Source organism: Marmota marmota, unplaced genomic scaffold, assembly GCF_001458135.2.
Source record: "Marmota marmota marmota unplaced genomic scaffold, marMar, whole genome shotgun sequence".
Classification (NCBI taxonomy): Eukaryota; Metazoa; Chordata; class Mammalia; order Rodentia; family Sciuridae; genus Marmota; species Marmota marmota.
In genome coordinates this window covers 11,878,493-11,895,060 of record NW_026000174.1, presented here as the reverse complement: position 1 = coordinate 11,895,060, position 16,568 = coordinate 11,878,493, and the positions used below count along the sequence as shown (strand labels likewise).

Below are 16,568 nucleotides of genomic sequence, written 5' to 3'. Positions count from 1 at the left end.
AGAACATTGAATCAAGGGACTTCCCAAATCCCACTTCCACTCCTCACCTAGGAGCCCCTCCCCTTCTCATCTCACTGACTCCTCTTTGAAAACCCATTTTTGGGGCCGGCCAGGGGACACTGCAGGTACAAGTGCCTTGGAAACTGCAGAGGGCCATACACATATGGGACCTTAAAATGATGTTAGAGACAGGTAAGAATGAGGGACTCCCATGACCACATCCCTCAAACCACCCAGGCAGTATTTACTGAGCTAGCCCTGTGCCAGGGCCTTGGTCTAAAGCAGGCACTTCACTGACTCTTACAGCTATGCTGCAAACGAGGCACCCTGGGCCCCATCTTGCAGATGAGGAAACTGAGGCTTAATGCTGAAAGGGATCTATTTGAAGTTGTAAAGCAAATGGGTGGAGTAACTGGCCTTAGGTTGGTGTCCCCAAGTCTAAGCTCTGAACCTGTAGTCCCTGAGGCTGAGAAGACTTGGGACTAACAGCCCCATTCTAGGTTGGCCAGAGCATTCCAGGCTGGGTCCCTGCAGCCAAAGTCTGTTGGTGGAGCCTGGCTTGGAGGGTCTTGCACTGGAACATGTCCTGCAGACAGGGTCTGGCTGGTCCTTGCCTCTCTCAGCACATAGATGTGGGGGCGGGGGCAGCTGAATAGTGTTGAACAAATGGCCTGATAGAGCCCCTTCTCCTGTCCACTCCCCCACCTCAGAAACTTGGGGCCTATAAGGCTCATTATTGACCAGGCAGTGATTTGGTAGAGAAAGGGGAGGAGACTAGGCCCCTATGAGTTCAAAGATTATCCATCAGGAGTGGCCGGATGGTGGGCTCAGCCCTGCCTCTGCCTGGCACTGCAGGCTGGAGTGGGGACAGGCCCTGAGACTGGACAGAGACGGCAAGGGGACAACTTCAAGAGTAGCCTGGGGTTCAGAGAGGCCCGACAGAGAACACAGAAGAGAGGGGAAATTTCCGAAGTTGGTCCCTCCCACCAGGACCAGAAGCGAGAAAACATCTACACGCAAAAGTATGGACACAGAGAAGCTCTTGGAGGAGTCCCACCCGGGCAGTAACCCGGCCCCAGCACTGAGCAGCCTGGCCACATCAGCCGTGGGGCCTGGTATCTGGATTATGTTTTAATATTCTCTCCATTTTAAAGATGAGAAAACTGACGCTCAGAAAGGTGAAGTGATTTGTGCAAGCCCATGTGTAAGGTCACATGGCAAAACTGAGGTCTGTAGGGACACAGGTCTGGGCTGGGCGTGGAGCGAAGCCTTGGTGAAGGAATGAGTGCCGTGGACCGGGCAGTGCCATTGGGAAAGGAAGAGGCGAGAGTTTACCCTGAAACCAGCGTCTGGCCTAGAGCTGATCAGCTGCCATTTTGGCAGAGTTGCCAAGGGCTGCCTCCCCTAAGTCAAAGAAAGACCCCATTTCCACAGTCACTTTGCCTGTGAGGTTGTTCTCTGGCCCCCGGTTTCTTGAAGGTCACAGAGCTCCCCAGCTACCTGGAGACTTCAGCCAGGGACGGGCCAAGGAGCAGCAGGGGTGCTTACCTTCCGCTGGGAGACCCAAGCCGCCATAGGGTGGGCCCCGCGTCAGCACCTCCTGCAGGATGATGCCCATGCTGAAGATGTCCCCTTTGAGGGTGCCCTGCCTGGGGCCCCCAGGTTCCCGCAGCAACTCAGGAGCTGTCCACAGTAGCTCTACAATCAGGGACAGGGCCACACCGCCATCACCCACTGCACCCCGGCAGAGCAGGGCCAGGGGCTTCAGGCCTGTGTCTCCTCTGTCCCCACCATACCCTGGGGGATAAAGCCTTCTGCTGTCCAGGAGTCACAGGTGAAGGGCGGATCCATCCCCCCAAGGACATAACACAAAAAGTGCCCGAGGACTAGAGATCCCCTCTCTACCCCTGCTTCACAAGCACCTGGTTTAAACAGGCTTCAGGACCTGTCAGCCCCCTGCCCACCCTGAGCTGACCTTCTGGGGCTGGTGGGGCAGACCGCTGGGCATCCAGGAGCTCCGCATAACCATGGTCAGTGACCTTGAGCACAAAGCGTCCATCCACCACACAGTTCCGGGACTTGAGGCGGCCATGAGGGAAATGTCGGTGATGCAGATACCGCATGCCCTAGGGGGGGATGGGATGGGATCCATTAGGTCTCCGGGATGAATGAGAGGGACCAGAGTGTTCCCATGGCCCCGAAGACTTTCCTGCCACGCCTCTCTTTTCGCCTGTTGCTCTAATTTCTCAAGGTGGAAGGAGCCCCAGCATGGGCAATGTGAGCATCTCGTGCCTCCCTGACTTCCCATCACCCTGTGGCTTCCAGGGAGGCTCCTTACGCAGATCAGATCCAGCAGCAGGGAGGCCTTGAAGGTCCAGTCGAGCCGCAGGGCCTCGTTCCGCAGCAGGTCCTCCAGGCTGCCCCGGGAACAGTACTCCAGCACCAGAGCACTGACCCCAGGGCCCACGAAAAAGCCCAGGCAGGCTGCCACGTTCTCGTGCCGCATGTCACGCATCTGCAGGGACAGTGGAGACCTTAGCCGACTCCACGGGACAGGAACACAGGCCTGGTTCTCAACCTACATCACACCATGCCCCTGAAAGGCATCAATTACCTTCTGCAGATGAAGGGATTGGGGAAGGAGGAAAAGGAGCAGAAGGAATCCTGCATTAGCAGAAAGCAGCCTCCCTGATGTTTCAGACCCCACCAGGGGAGCATTTGCCAAAGCAAGACAGACGGACCCTTGTCTGGCGAGGCCTTCCCCACAGAAACAGTTCAGGGCCCCCGGCATCCTCTTCCCCCTTAGAGGTTCCCAAGCACGTTGGCATGTATGAAGAGTCAAGAGTGGCCTCCAATCCTTTGACAGTCTTGCCATACAGAGGTAAACTCTGTCCCCTCTCCTGTGACTCCTGGGAACAACTGAATACAGTGGAAATGGCTTCCTACACATGTGTGTTCAGGACTCAGGAGACTGGCTGCTTCCGTTTCCTGTCTCTTGGAGCACTCTGTGTTGGAGTCCTTCCACCTGAGCCCTCCCACGCGAGGCCACATGGAGAAGCCCTGAGACTATCAGGAGAGGGAAGATGTGACCAGCTTAACCAGGCAGGGAGCGTGTGAGTGAAGCCATGTTAGGCCCTCCTGACCAAGAATCAGCAGTGTTTTCTGTGAAGGTCCAGATAGTAAATATTTTAGGCATTGTGGGTCTCTGTCACAACTATTCGCCTCTGCTCTTATAGCACAAAAGTACTCACAGACAATGCCTAAAGGAAAGAACATGGCTGTGTTCCAATAAAACTTTATTTATAAAGCAGGTTGTCCACCTGGTTTGGCCTCTGCTGGCCCATTTTCCAGCTAAACACCACTGAGCGATCCCCAACCAGTGCAAAGCAGAACAGAGTTGCCCACAAAACTGCAAGATATAAAATGGTCATTGTTTTAAGCCACTACATTTTGGGGGCACACTGTTACACAGTGGTAAACAACCAGAATGGCACAGTGAAGGTTCTGAGAAGTACTATGGCCAAAGCGAGCAATTTTCAAACTTGTGTGACCACATGCAGGACCTTTATTTGAGGAAACAGTTATTCACTTTTGTTGGAAGATGCCCACTGGGAAATGCCTAAGTTTACCTCCAGTCACTTAATCTCTCCAAACTTTATTTCAAATAGTGGTTGAAGGATATGGAAAATAACATCCTCCAAGAAAAGGGGAACAACAGACCCCAGGGAGAAAAGGAGGACAGTGTGATCGGGAAGGGAGGAGGGGAAGGCCCACAATGGGTCCTGGGCTCTGGGCTCCCATCCTCTCCCAGTGACGACGGGTCCTGCGGAGAAGGCAAATAATGGGCTCCAGGCTCTGCACCTTCATCCCAGTGAAGATGAGTTTCAAGCTTTTACAACTGTTTTCCTGAGTTAGATTTTTAACTTGCACAATTTCCTGACTGCCCAAGCAGCATGTCCTCAATCTTGAGTGATTAAGTCACACTAAACATCCTGCTATGATTCACTCTCATTAAGACCTATGAAACACAGACCCCTTTGTAACCAGTCGCCATTTTATCCCCTGAAAACGTGCCATTCCACCCCGGCTGAATAAAGACAGCTTGCTGATCTGTTGAAGTCTGCTCCTGTTTTGGTTTCTTTTCTTTCTTTCTTTTCTTTTTTCTTTTTTGCTTACAGTGGTAATGTTGAAAATAATAATAAAAGTAACAACATTAATAAACTAATAAAGTTCACAATACATCGAAGGCATGCCCCTTGCCAGGGACAGTTCTAGGCATTCTGGATATTCCTGCTCTCCTTAGCACTGTCCTAGGACTGGGCGTCTGGCTCCATCTTTATCCAGGATCTTCCTGTGCTCTACCTACCATCCCACACTGCCCTCAGGATAGTGCCAATCTCAGGTGAAGGTGTATATGTGGTTTGTGGTGACAAATGACTAGAAGCTCTGTAGGGAAAGAACCTCTCTTCTTCAAAGCCCAGCACACTGGCACATACATGATGCTTAATAAATAATGGATGAGTGTGTGAAAGGGTGTGGTGTGTGTGCAGGATGAGGACCCTTGATGGTGTTGAGATGCTATGTGAGAGCACTGCTGGGGGACTGTGCCCCTGGGGTTATGATGAGGATCCTACTGGGGTGGCAATGGGGTGTAGGGATGCTGGCATGCAGGGGTGACAGTGACAGAGTATGCTGTGCTGAGGTGCTGGCCATGGGTAGCTATCGTGAGGACAGAGAGGACTTCTTCTCTGAGGCAGAAGCTTCCACACTGAGCAGGAACCAATCCAACCAGTAAGGGTCTCCTCACAGAACCCCCCCATGCCCTCTGCAGCCCTACCTTTCTCAGGAGGCTGAGGCAGCTTGGACGCAGGACAGGGGCTGTGCCTGCTTCAAACTTCTTCAGCCAAACCCAGTCTCCCTGTAGAAGGAAGAGCAAGAGTTTGTGCCAATCCCGCTGCATAAACCTGGGGAAACCCTCCACTCCTCAGCCCTGGCCTCTTCCCCATCAGTGTGCTGCTTCTGTGTGTTCTGAGCCTGGTGGAGCTTAGTCAGTGGGGACAGTGTTAGAATGACCAGGAACCAGCTAGAGTTAGGGCCCAGGCTTTGGCTGATGGACATGAGTTCCAGTCCTAGATCCACTACATCGAAGTTCTTGCAAGTGAGGGGAGGAGGTGGCCTCAGGCTGGGCTAACGGCCACCCACGTCTCCAGTGCCCATGAGATGGGAATATGAAGCACGTTAGTTCTCACCTCCAGGTCAGCTTCACCCTGCAGGCCTCAGGCACCCTTGATGCCCAAACCCTGTGAGCCAGAGGTGGGGCTCTGTGACCCAGGGTCATAGGAGAGGCCTCAGGCTGGACTCTGAACTTGCCCAGGCTCTGCCCAGCACCAATTTGGCCTCACCCACAGCCAGCTAGTTCTCTCAGAAAAACAGAAAAAACATGTTTGGTATATCATTGAAACCTCCTCAACAGAAAGGAAAAGTGGAATCCCACAGGAGGCCAGGTGGAAAAGAAGCAGCAAGAGTCTCATGTTGCTTCCCACATCAACAATTAGTCTGACTCCTCAACTGTGGGAGGCGAGAACATGAGGACCATATAGTGTCAATGAATTATTGAACTTGAGAATAACAGCCACCGAGAGACTGAGGTGTCCTTAGAGTCTCACCGGTCTAACCTCTCACCTTCCAGCCTCCCTGGAGGCTGTCCTGGGCTGGGTGCTGCCCTTCACATCAGGGCTTGGGGACCAGGGATGGCACTTTCCTTGAGCAGAGAGGAGAGTGACTTAGGCAGTACCCAGAGACAAGTGGCCAGGAACTGGTTATTTCCAAAGATCAGATCATGAACCAGGCTGGGCTGGGAGCTGGGAGTCCTGTTGCCTGGTTCTAGCTCTGCTTGCCAAGGAACCCAGGAAACCCACTGCTCCTTCTTGGGTCAGTTTCCAGTTCCATAATAATACTGAGGCATAACACAGAGGCACAAAGGGCTGTGGGCTTCCTTAGCTTTTCCCAAACTGATTAGAGCTCCCCGGTGGGTATGTGGGTAGCAGAGGCCCTCACCTGATACAGGGCTACATTCGTGGGCTCCTGGGGAGCTGACAGGCTCCTTGCTGACTCCTGGGCCATTGACCTCAGGCTCCCGCCATCTGTCACACTCCTCGATTCACTTGCACTGTCCACCTGCAGCCTCTGGAAGGGGGCAGGCATGGTCAAGATCTAGCCCTGTCTTCTGTCCACTGCCTGTCCCACCCCCTGTCCCACCCTCCTCACACACCCATCTACTCAGAGGCCGATGGAGGAAGGTGAGCTCCTGGGCTGTCAGCAGGATCTGTTGGGGACCCCTTGCCAATTGCAGCTGCTGGATGCCCAATCTGGAAGGGAGAGAAAGTGGGAGTACTGCAAAGATCACCCCCACCTCCTTTGGCTGGTGGAACTGCCCGAGTCACAGCCCTCCCTGATTAGCTCCATTTCGTCTCCCAACAGCCCAGTGGGACTGGGAGGTCACTGAACACTGACTTCACAGAACCCTCAGCCTCTGGCTCAGACCGGAGTCTTCCAGGGAGAATTGTTTCCAGAGGTTCAGAGCCCCTGGGGATGGTCCTGGCCAGCCCTGCATTGTACAGATGGGGAGCTTCAGGGGATGAGTCTTATCCAGGGCCTTGACCAGTCCCCACTGTGGATGGAAAGGAGTGCTGAGGACCCTGAGGTCTAGGGAGATGGAGCCTAGGAAAGCCCCCTCCCCCAGGTTGCTAGTGGCAGGCCCTGTGGGCCAGAGCCAGACTCAGCCAAGACAGTCCCTTACCTGAAGAGGTACGCGAGGGCCCCACCCGCCAGCGCCAGGACACAGGCCAGGGCCAGAGTGAGGAGGCTGCCCAGAGGCTGCACACCTGCAGGGGAAGAGGGGATGGACAAGAGTCACAGCAGTGGGGACAGCTGCCTTCCCTGGCCCTCACTCTCTTCCTTGGTTTCTCCCCTGGGAAGTGAGGATGTGGATTCCTGCCCTCAGGGCTGAGGCTCAGAATGGCCTCTAGCTGGGAGAGTCCCCTTGCTGGCAGAGGAAGCTTCACCGGCAGATGGCAGGCGTCGAGTCCCAGCACTGCTGTCTGTGGTTTTGCCTTGGGCTCCCCACCTCAGGACCCCATGAGAGCCTTGGTCACATTCAGAGAAAAGAGGTCTTTTCTCTGCCCGTGTGTCAAGCCCCTTCCCACTAGACTGAGCTGCCAGACAGCAGGGCCCGGGACTTCCTCCTTTCAGTGTCCCTGGCACTTAACACAGGCCTGGACAGGGCAGCTGCTGGATAAAATGGAGAAATTCATCTCTATTAGTTGTTAGGCCACCACTTCTTGCTTGCCCCCTGCAACAGGCCACTTGCTACCTACCTTGGCAGCCAGCTTCACTGTGGGAAGACACTGGCGACTGGAAGAGCCTTAGTCTGAACCCAGATCTCTAGGCCTATGCCAGGAGCCAGACACGGGGAGGCTAGACCCCCGAGGGAGTGGGTGGGCGACTTGCATGGGCAGCTCAAGCATCTGCCTGGACAGCTAAGGGAAAGAGGACACTGAGCCCTGCTGCCCAGCAGAGGGGACCATCCCTTCCTTCTTTTCTTGTCAGGTCACACAGTTGGTCAGCAGACTGTCAAGCTGTAACCCTAAGTATGTGACACCAAGCCCCTGCTCCCTGGTCCTGCAATCTATGGTATCAACTGTGTACAGTATCCTCATGATAACCATGGCCATCCTGAGTTAGAATTGGAGTGGCCATTATGGGATCCCTGAGAGAATTCAAACTCCAAGGCTGGCGTCCCTGCTCAGGATCCTGCCTCCTGGATCCCTCTTAGAGCTGCTCCACCTGCCTTTGCCCCCCTGTCCTCCATTATCCTGTGAGTTTTGCCAGCGTCTGAGCTGAGCACAGAGCGGATGTCAGTAAGTCCATGCTGATTGGTTACCAACTGGATGGATTAAAGCCTGTTAGAGAGCACCCTCAGTGAGCCAGGCTGGGGGAGGATCCATTGCCCCTGGCTGCCCTGTCATGGCCTGACCACACTGTGTGGTGTGGTTTCTGGCTGTCCCTGTCTCTGCCACCAGACTGAACATACTGGAAAGAGGGGCCTGGGTCTGGTCTTCAAGAGAATCAGCCCATGAGGCAGGAAGGGAGTGTGATTCTCTCCCAGACCCTGGGGCTGAGCACGGTGGCTGGGGCAGCAGGGACAGCTGCTCAATCATTATTTGTGAAAGAAAAGAGGAGCCAATAAACAATCAGGTGAAGACCTCCCCCGGTCCTCCCTCACCAACGGGATACATTGGACCTCACATCTAGCTGGGAGACAGATGGAACTAGCCGTCCCCAGCATAGGACACACACCTTGTGGACACACTACAGTGCCATGTGCTCAGGGGCCATGGGAGCACAGAGGAGAGGCCCCAGGTTGACTGCAGAGCTGGTCTTGAAAGAAAAAGAGGATAAAGGAGAGCTCGTGACCCTGGGGTGGAGGGTCACGAGCTCTCCAGGGAGAGAAAGGTACACAGTCAAGGGTGGCCCGAGAGGGAAATGTCTGAGGATGAAGATTAGGAGGGCAGGGAGAGCCCAGGTCAAGAGAAGTGTGGGGGTTTGGGGCAGGGTAGGGGTGCACACAAGCTTAGCCAAACCTGAGTTGCCCACTAGTGGTGGTGACCACCATAACTACATGTGCATTAGGGAACAGGGGTGCACCTGTGTATACCCGTGTGTGTGCACATCTCTATAGACCTAGGCATGTGTGTCAGTGCAGTCTCTTTAGGGTGATACTCAGAATGGATGAGTGACAAGACTCAGAACAGTGTGGACCTCCTGGTCTCACACCCCTGGTGGTCATGAGGAAAAGAAATCTTGCACTTAGTCAGAATATTTATGCTCAGCATGAGCTCAGTCACAACTCTATGTGTGACCTCCAGCAAGTGACCAAATTTTTCTTAACTTCAGCTGTCTAGTGGTGGAAGGAAATTAGAAGGAAGAAGGAAAATAGTCTAGTTATGAGCTGTGGAACATTTTAGATCAAAGAGAAGGAACATCTCTGTAAATGCTTTAACCCTTCTCATCTGAGGGAGGCCTTTCTTGGTCTCCCCTGGTGCTCTACAGCTGTTGGTTCAGTGTTCTCATGAAGTTTCATATCCTTTCTTTGCACCTGCTCCTGCTACTCACCCAAGATGGCCCATGTGGAAAACTTTAATGAAGGATGGATGGGTGGTGATGGGCGGATGGATGGATGGATGGGTGGATGGATAGATGGATGGGTGATGGATGGATAGATGGATGGAGGATGAATGGATGGGTGGGTTGTGAATAGATGGGTGGACAGATGGATGAACAGATGGATGGATGGGAGGATGATGAGTTACCTCTCATACACAGTGTATTGGGGTCAAACCAGCAGCTGGAGTCATGGACTGGAGGTGCCCCTCCTGGAAAGTGAATGGCCTTGCCCAGTGGCTGCACTTGCCATGTGCCTGTGTCCAGAATGTGGGTGGGCACCAGCTGGTTTCCTTGAGCATCTGTGTCCAGGATGACATACTGGGCCAGCCTTCTGCCCCTCTTGTCCGTTCTTATCCTCTGGCTAAAGCCTGTCACATTGAGACCCCCTGTATGGTCCCCTAAGTGAGCTCCTGAGAGTCCTGCCCCATGGCTCCCAGAGTGGTTCAGGGCATGGGCCAACAGGACAACAGCATCATAGATGGTTCCAAAAAGAGGAGACACCTGTGGAAGAGAAGCCCCCCACTGCAAAACCCCACAATACAGGCTCCCAGGCATCTCTGGGCCTTGGTCTTTCTACTAATAGCAATTGTTAGATAACTGCTCCACCTTGACCTCACTACAGTCCTCTCTGAGGCCACCAGATCCCCTCAGTCCCCATAGCCACCCCCTCTGTCACCAACTCTGAGGCTTCACAGGTATCTCAAACCTTCCCAAAGCAAAGCTCGTGGTCTAGCTCATTGTTCTCCATCCATCCTCCTCTGGCTGCTTCAGAGTATTCAGAGCTCAACTCCAAGGCCCCCCCAGGGGCTGCCCCCTCCCATTCTGCCTGTGCACCATTTCACCCCAGGCTCCCCCATCACTGGATCCTCTTCTGTTTTCTTGGTGGCATTTCACACTTGAATTTGGTTATCTTGTCCCCTGGTTATTGCCTGTCTCCAGAAGGAAGCCCTTGAAGATCAGGTCTGTCTCCTATATCACCAGGCTCCCTGCACAGTGGCACATATTAGGAAATAAGTCTAAGTTTTTCAGATGAATAACCGATGGAATGACCCTCCATCAACACCTGCATCCCGTCAGGAGCTCCAGACATTACTCTCTTCTTATCACTAAGAAACAGAGATGCCAAGGGACACTTGAGTCCAGCCAAGTCCTAGAAGCCACAACCAAGGCAGCAGCACATCGTGTCTGCCGAGTCCTCAGACGTGCCATAACGTCACCCCATCCTACCCCCATTCCCACCTGGCACTCCCAGAAAGTCAGGAAGGCCTTTGACAGGGGGGACCCCCAGCCTCCAGGTGTATGAGAATCTAATGCACCTACCTGCTCTGGCTGCAGGTGGGCAGCCACTTGTGCATCCATGCTGGCAGCAGCAAAGGCATGGATGTCTTTGGGGCCAGACTCCAGGGTGACAGTGAGCACTGCATCGTAGACCTCCTTCAGGGGCCCGGTGTCACCCAGGGCCTGGTAGGAGCGGTTGTGGTAGGGCAGGGGGAAGAGCAGCGTGTCGTAGGGCAGGAAGACCAGTCTCCCGCCCGCCAGGCCCTCGGCCCAAGCGCGGCTCAGAAGTGCGGTCTGCTCAGAGCCCCCCAGCAGCGCCGAGTGCATGCACAGCACCACAACTGCAGGGAGACAGCAGGGTCACCTTTGCAGCCTGGTCCAACTGCAGCCTTCCCTGAAGCCCAGAATTCTTTGGCTTAAGAGCTGCTCAGAACTCTTCTCCACTCCCTGCCCCACATCAGGCTGCAAAGGCAGAATTTCCCCTGAATCTTCTCCCCATAACCATTATGGCCACGGCCACCAAATCTGGATTTGTATGAACCTGGCCCTCCCAGCCTCCCCTCCCAGCATGCCCATCTGATAATTTTGTTCAACTTCCCACCCTATCTCAACCCTCTGACCTTGAAAATTACTAATATTTATTAACAGCTTTCAATGTATGTGAGTCCTAAAGGACCCTTGCTTTTGGTCATATGACAGCACTGGCCAAGCATGGTGGTGCATGCCTGTAATCCCAGTTGCTCAGGAGGCTGAGGCAGGAGTATTGCAAGTTCAAAGCCAGCCTCAGCAACTTACCGAGGCTGTGAGCAACTTAGATTCTGTCTCAAAATAAAAAAACAAGCGGCTGGCTCAGTGGTTGAGCATCCCTGGGTTTAATCCCTGGCACCAAAAAAACAAAACAAAACAAAACAAAAAACAACCACAACAGCACTAAGAAGTACATTTATCAGCACCTGCATCCCGTCTCGAGCTCCAGACACTACTGTCTTCTTATCACTAAGAAATAGAGATGGCAAAGGACACTTGAGTCCAGCCTCAGATGAGGATACTGAGGCACAGCGTGGTTAAGGAATTGCCCCAGAATACGTCACCACCAATGTGCTAGAGCCAGGAGTCGGACATAGGGCTGGCTCACAGTTTATAATCCTTTAAATTTTTTTCAAATGAAGATTCCCATATCATAAAACTCGCTCTTTTACCATGGCTTCAGTACATTCAAAAGGGTTGTTCAACCATTGCCATTATTTAATCCAAGAGCATGTTTGTCACCTCCATTAGTAGTCACTCCCCATTCCTCCCTCCTAATCTGTCTTTGTATGGATTTTTTCTGTATCTTTCATCTCAGTGGACTTGTACAACATGCATTCTTTGTGTCTGGCATCTTAGTGTGAAGTGTTCTGGGCTCATCTTTGTTGTGACATGTCAGGACTTCATTCCTTTCATGATTGCATCATATTCTGCTATGTGGCTGACCACGTTTTTGTTATCCATTCTTCATCAGCTTATACTTTTTTTTTTTTTGTACTAGGGATTGAATCCAGGGGCACTTAACCACTAAGCCACACCCCAGTCCTTTTTGTACTTTATTTAGAGATAAGGTTCTCACTGAATTGCTTAAGTCTCACTAAATTGCTGGGGCTGGCTTTGAACTCTAGATCCTTCTGCCTCAGCCTCCTGAGTTGCTGGGATTACAGGCATGCGCCACCACACCCGGCCAGTTTGTACTCAGCTGTGGCCATGGGCAGCATCCTAAAGGTCTAAGCAGATATGGATACATTCATCTTTGTCTTAGTAAAACAGCTTTGGTAATAAGGAAGCCAATTGCCTCTCCAGGCACCAGGACCCTGCCCAAGATAAAGGTCCACATCAGATTTCCTCAGCTGCTTCTCTCTTCCCCACTTGGGTCCCTAAACAGGGCTCCAACCATGGCACAAAACAGCTACTGCTTGTTTGGATGTGTCCCAGTTTCCTATTGAAATTCTTCTTTTTCCAGAAAACCCAGGAAAGTGGAGCCACCAAGTAAGGCTAGGGAGTCCCCTTGCTGGGGCTTGAGGCCCCTCATTACATGGAAGTAAGAGCCTGGAGCCCTGGTCTCAGCTGAATCCCGGAGTGGCCATGCTGTGTGAGCCAGTGGCCACAAGTCACCCCCTCTGGATACCAGATAATGTGGAAAGTCCTTAGAGAGACCCACCAGGATGGGGCAGAAATGGAACCAGTCTTTGTGTCCTACCAGCTATGTTTGATTTCTGCTCAGTGTCCCCTAAATGCCCCTTAGCCCAAGTTGGAAGCGCTGTTCTATGTTTGGCCCCTAGGGGGAGCTGACTCACACAACTGTGGATGAAGCCACTTAAGTGGAAAAGCCCTCATCCTTGTAAGCGGTGCTCACTGTGAACCCACACTGTTCTGAACTCTTTATTTGCAGTGGTCCATTTCTTCGTCACAATCCTATGAATTAGGGGCTTTGATTATCCTTGTGCTATGGATAAAGGAACCGCAGCACAGAGAGGTTTAGTGACTTGCCTGAAGTCACACATCTGGAAGGGCCAGCAGTGGGATACCCACAAGTATGTCCAGAGAATGCCCTGTGAGAGTCACCTACACTCCTTTGCACAAGCTGGTCCCTCACCCAGAATACAGCTGCCCCTCATCTCCATTTTGCAATTTATTGCCATCCCTGCCCTAATGTCACCTCCCTACACCCAAGCAGTTCAGATTGAGACAGGGGGAAAGGCCAGGCAGTCCATGTAGGTAAGAATGATGAGTCCCAGTGGCTCAGGAGGCCCAGGCAGGAAGATTCCAAGTTCAAAGCCAGCCTTGGCAACTTAGCGAGGCCCTAAGCAACTTAGTGAGACCCTGTGTCTAAAGAAAATATTAAAAAGGGCTGGGGATGTGGTTCTATGGTTAAGCACCCGTGGGTTCGATCTCCAGTACCAAAAAAAAAAAAAAGAAAAAGAAAAAGAAAGAAATGAGAAAATTGGCCAATGACAGTTTGAATCAGGCAGTCAACAGGAGTAAAAATAATGAGGGTCGAGAAGATGGCAGTTGTTTTTCAAAGATAGAACAAAGAGTTGCTGACTGGAATTTTTCAAGAAAAATAAAAAACTTCCGAGTTCCTGCTCCTAGGCACATGTGCAGGGAAGAAAGGAAAAACAATGACCAATGAAAGAGAGATGTTCCAAAGGCTATCAAAAAGGCAAGTCACACCCTTCCATGGGCTTTTGAGCTCCCCAAATCCCCTTCTCTCTGGAGGAGTCTGTTCTCTATCACTTTCTTAAATAAATCTGGCTACACTTGCTTACCTCAGCTGTTCACAGTTTCATTTTTTGATGCCATGGAACATGAACTCGGTGCCAATCACCAATAAGATGGGTATCAAGATTCCCTGACCTTGGGTTCTTGTGTGCCCCTCTGCACCCCTGTCTCCCCACCAAACATGAGCTCCTCACAGCTGGGGCCCAGCCAGTCTTTCCCAGGTTCCCAGAGCCCAGCAGGGTCTGGATACACTTCACCTTGATGTACTCACAAAGCAGAGCACCTAGGAACTGAGTCTACTGAGGGGAAGTTTCCCAGGCCCCCACCAATCCTTGCTGCCTGAAACGCACTCTCAGGTGGACGCAGTCTCATTCTGGTCCGTTCTATTCTGTTTTAAAATACTACTTTTCTCTATCTTTTTCTGTTCCACCTCACTAGTCATGATTCACTAAATTGATTTCCTAGCCCACATGGGCCACAAACCCAGTTTAGATTCACCTGAGATCCCATCTGCTCTCCACTGCCCCAGGCACCATGTCTGTCCCTGGCTGGTGACCTCCTTAAGGATGGACACCTTCTCCAAGGAGCCTCTCAGAGCCCCTGGCTCAGCCCCTTCTCCTCTGGCTCTGCAGGCCTTTCAAGATGGTTCTGCCGCTTTTATCAGAACCGGTTGCTCACACATCTGTCTCCCCATCCCTGGGGAGCCATCGCCATGTCTGTCCTGTTCACTGCTGTGACCCAGCACCTCAGGTTCTTAGTGAATGCTGGAAGGATCATTAGGCAATAAACCCATGGAGGTTATGATTCTAACCACCAGACCAAGACTGGTGCTCACTCCTGGGCTCAGATGCTGCCACCCTTTCATGACCTTCCCATCACCAGCCAAGAACCTAGGAGGCCTTGAGCTCCCACCCCAAGACTGACACTTGGACCAGAGCGCAGGATCCAGGTATGCTACATGCCAGCTGTGTGACGTGGGCAAGTTCCTTCTCTGAGCTGCCAGAGACTGCAACAGGACGAGCTCACCGGGTTGTTGTCCGTGAGTTAAATACAGAGCAACCATCAAAGGCTCAGCCCCATGTCTGATGATGAGGAAGCCCGCATGGTGGCCATAAGAAGTGCAGGCTGTCCACAGGAGGAGAGTACCTGCATGCTTACCTTTCAGGCCGTCCATACTGCAGAGCTGTTGTAAGACCTCCGTGGCACCCTGTTCCCCAGGTCCCAGAGAGGTCACCAGCCCCACAGGCAGCCCATGTGTCCTGAAACTCATGGCCAGCTGCCGGGCTGTGGCCACCCAGATGTCCTGGTGGGAGGACACAATGGCCAAGCGAGCCCAACCAAAGTATCTCATGACAGTCAGCAGCACCTGGGCAGCAGAAGGCAAGGTGGGCACTGATTCACGGCCTCCCTCTGGAGCCCCACATGCCCAGGAGAAGAGGGTCTTGCCCCAGCTTTGTGCCAGCAGAGCAGCTGCTGGGCAGTAGCCAGGGTTGACAGGGCCCACAAAAGCAGCCACAGTGTCCTTGTGGGTCAGGAATGTGGCCAGGGCCTGAGGGGTATGGCAGCCTGTAGGCAAAACCACGGAAGCCAGATGTGAGCCCGGCAACAATGAGGGGTCCCGGTTGACTCTGTCCACAGCCAGCTGGGCAGCCACACTAGGGAGGGCCTGGGCAAAGATGGGGTCACAGTCCCAGGGACCCAGCACCCCCACAGTGAAGGTACCCGTCCCCCAGGCCAGATGAGCAAGGGAGCCAGCCCACAGGAGGGCACCCCAAAACACCACAGAGGGAAGTGGCAAAGAAGAGGTTGTTCCTGGATGACTAAGAGTAGGCCGCTGGGGACCCTGGTAGGGCAGGACAATCTTCCCATGTGGCAGCATCCGGTCCCAACCTTCAGGGTACAAGCTCCCCTGCGGCCCTGGGGAAAGGGGGATATGGAAAAGGCTTGCTTTCTAGTATTTTCTAGCAGCATTTCCTGGCATGATTGAGAGGCAGACACCTCCTCCCAGAACCTCAGTCTCCTTGTTGGTAAATCAAGGGACTTAGACCCATGAACTCCAAGGACTCCCCACAAGAGCTGGGGGCCTCACATCCTCCCAGGACTGGCTCATAGTCTCATGATGCCCACATGAAGCTTTGAGCTGCATTTCAAATGCTCCGAGTATGGGCCACAGAAACAACTAGCCAGACCTGACCTCCTGTTTCCAATGTTGGAAACCTGGGCCAACCCTGAAGCTTTCTGAGCCTTATTTTCCTCCTCTGCGAAATACGGGCAATAAAACCTACTTGATAAAGCATGATTGCAATGATTGATTGACATCCTGTGGAACCCTTAGTACAGTCTCTGGTACTCAGGTATTCAATAAATCCTCCCTCTTTCAACATACAACTGTTTCTTCCAGTACTGATCTTTAAAGCAGAACAGGTTCTCCTGGTGGCCCTTCAAGCGTCCCTGCCTCTTTCCCTCCAAGCCCAGCACCATCCCACAGCCCTTTACCCTAGTGGACTCCACAGGCCCAAGCAACTTATGCAAGTCCCCATACGGGGACCTCACCCTTCAGTGTGTGCATGGGAATTGTGGCTAGTGAGTTAACCCTACACATGCTCCTTCCATCTCTGACCTCCCCCGTAGACCTGGACACAGAGGCCTTTCCCTCCCCACTGTGCAGACAGAAGACTATGGAAATCTGATGTGCTAGTAGAAAGACAGGATTTGACCCAAGGCAGTTCAGCTCATCAAACACCCCACACATGATGTCTTCTACCAGGACACTTGAATGGTGACATTTCCCACTTCATCCTACTGTTTCTGGG

At 52.7% G+C, this 16,568-nt stretch overlaps 1 protein-coding gene across 1 annotated transcript in view; it reads right to left on the bottom strand.

Annotated features, from left to right (window-relative positions):
* Nucleotides 1-15,634, bottom strand: part of LOC107156799 (guanylate cyclase D-like) — a 32,414-nt gene extending 16,780 nt beyond the window's left edge. The window contains exons 1-10 of the mRNA XM_015502921.1: nt 14,914-15,634; nt 10,546-10,844; nt 9,372-9,726; nt 6,800-6,884; nt 6,272-6,368; nt 6,058-6,186; nt 4,838-4,918; nt 2,339-2,515; nt 1,976-2,126; nt 1,549-1,698 (exon numbers count right to left, since the gene is read on the bottom strand). Coding sequence (XP_015358407.1) covers nt 1,549-1,698; nt 1,976-2,126; nt 2,339-2,515; nt 4,838-4,918; nt 6,058-6,186; nt 6,272-6,368; nt 6,800-6,884; nt 9,372-9,726; nt 10,546-10,844; nt 14,914-15,634 — 2,245 coding nt within the window. The remainder of the gene's footprint in view (nt 1-1,548; nt 1,699-1,975; nt 2,127-2,338; nt 2,516-4,837; nt 4,919-6,057; nt 6,187-6,271; nt 6,369-6,799; nt 6,885-9,371; nt 9,727-10,545; nt 10,845-14,913) is intronic.
* Nucleotides 15,635-16,568: the final 934 nt, after the last annotated feature.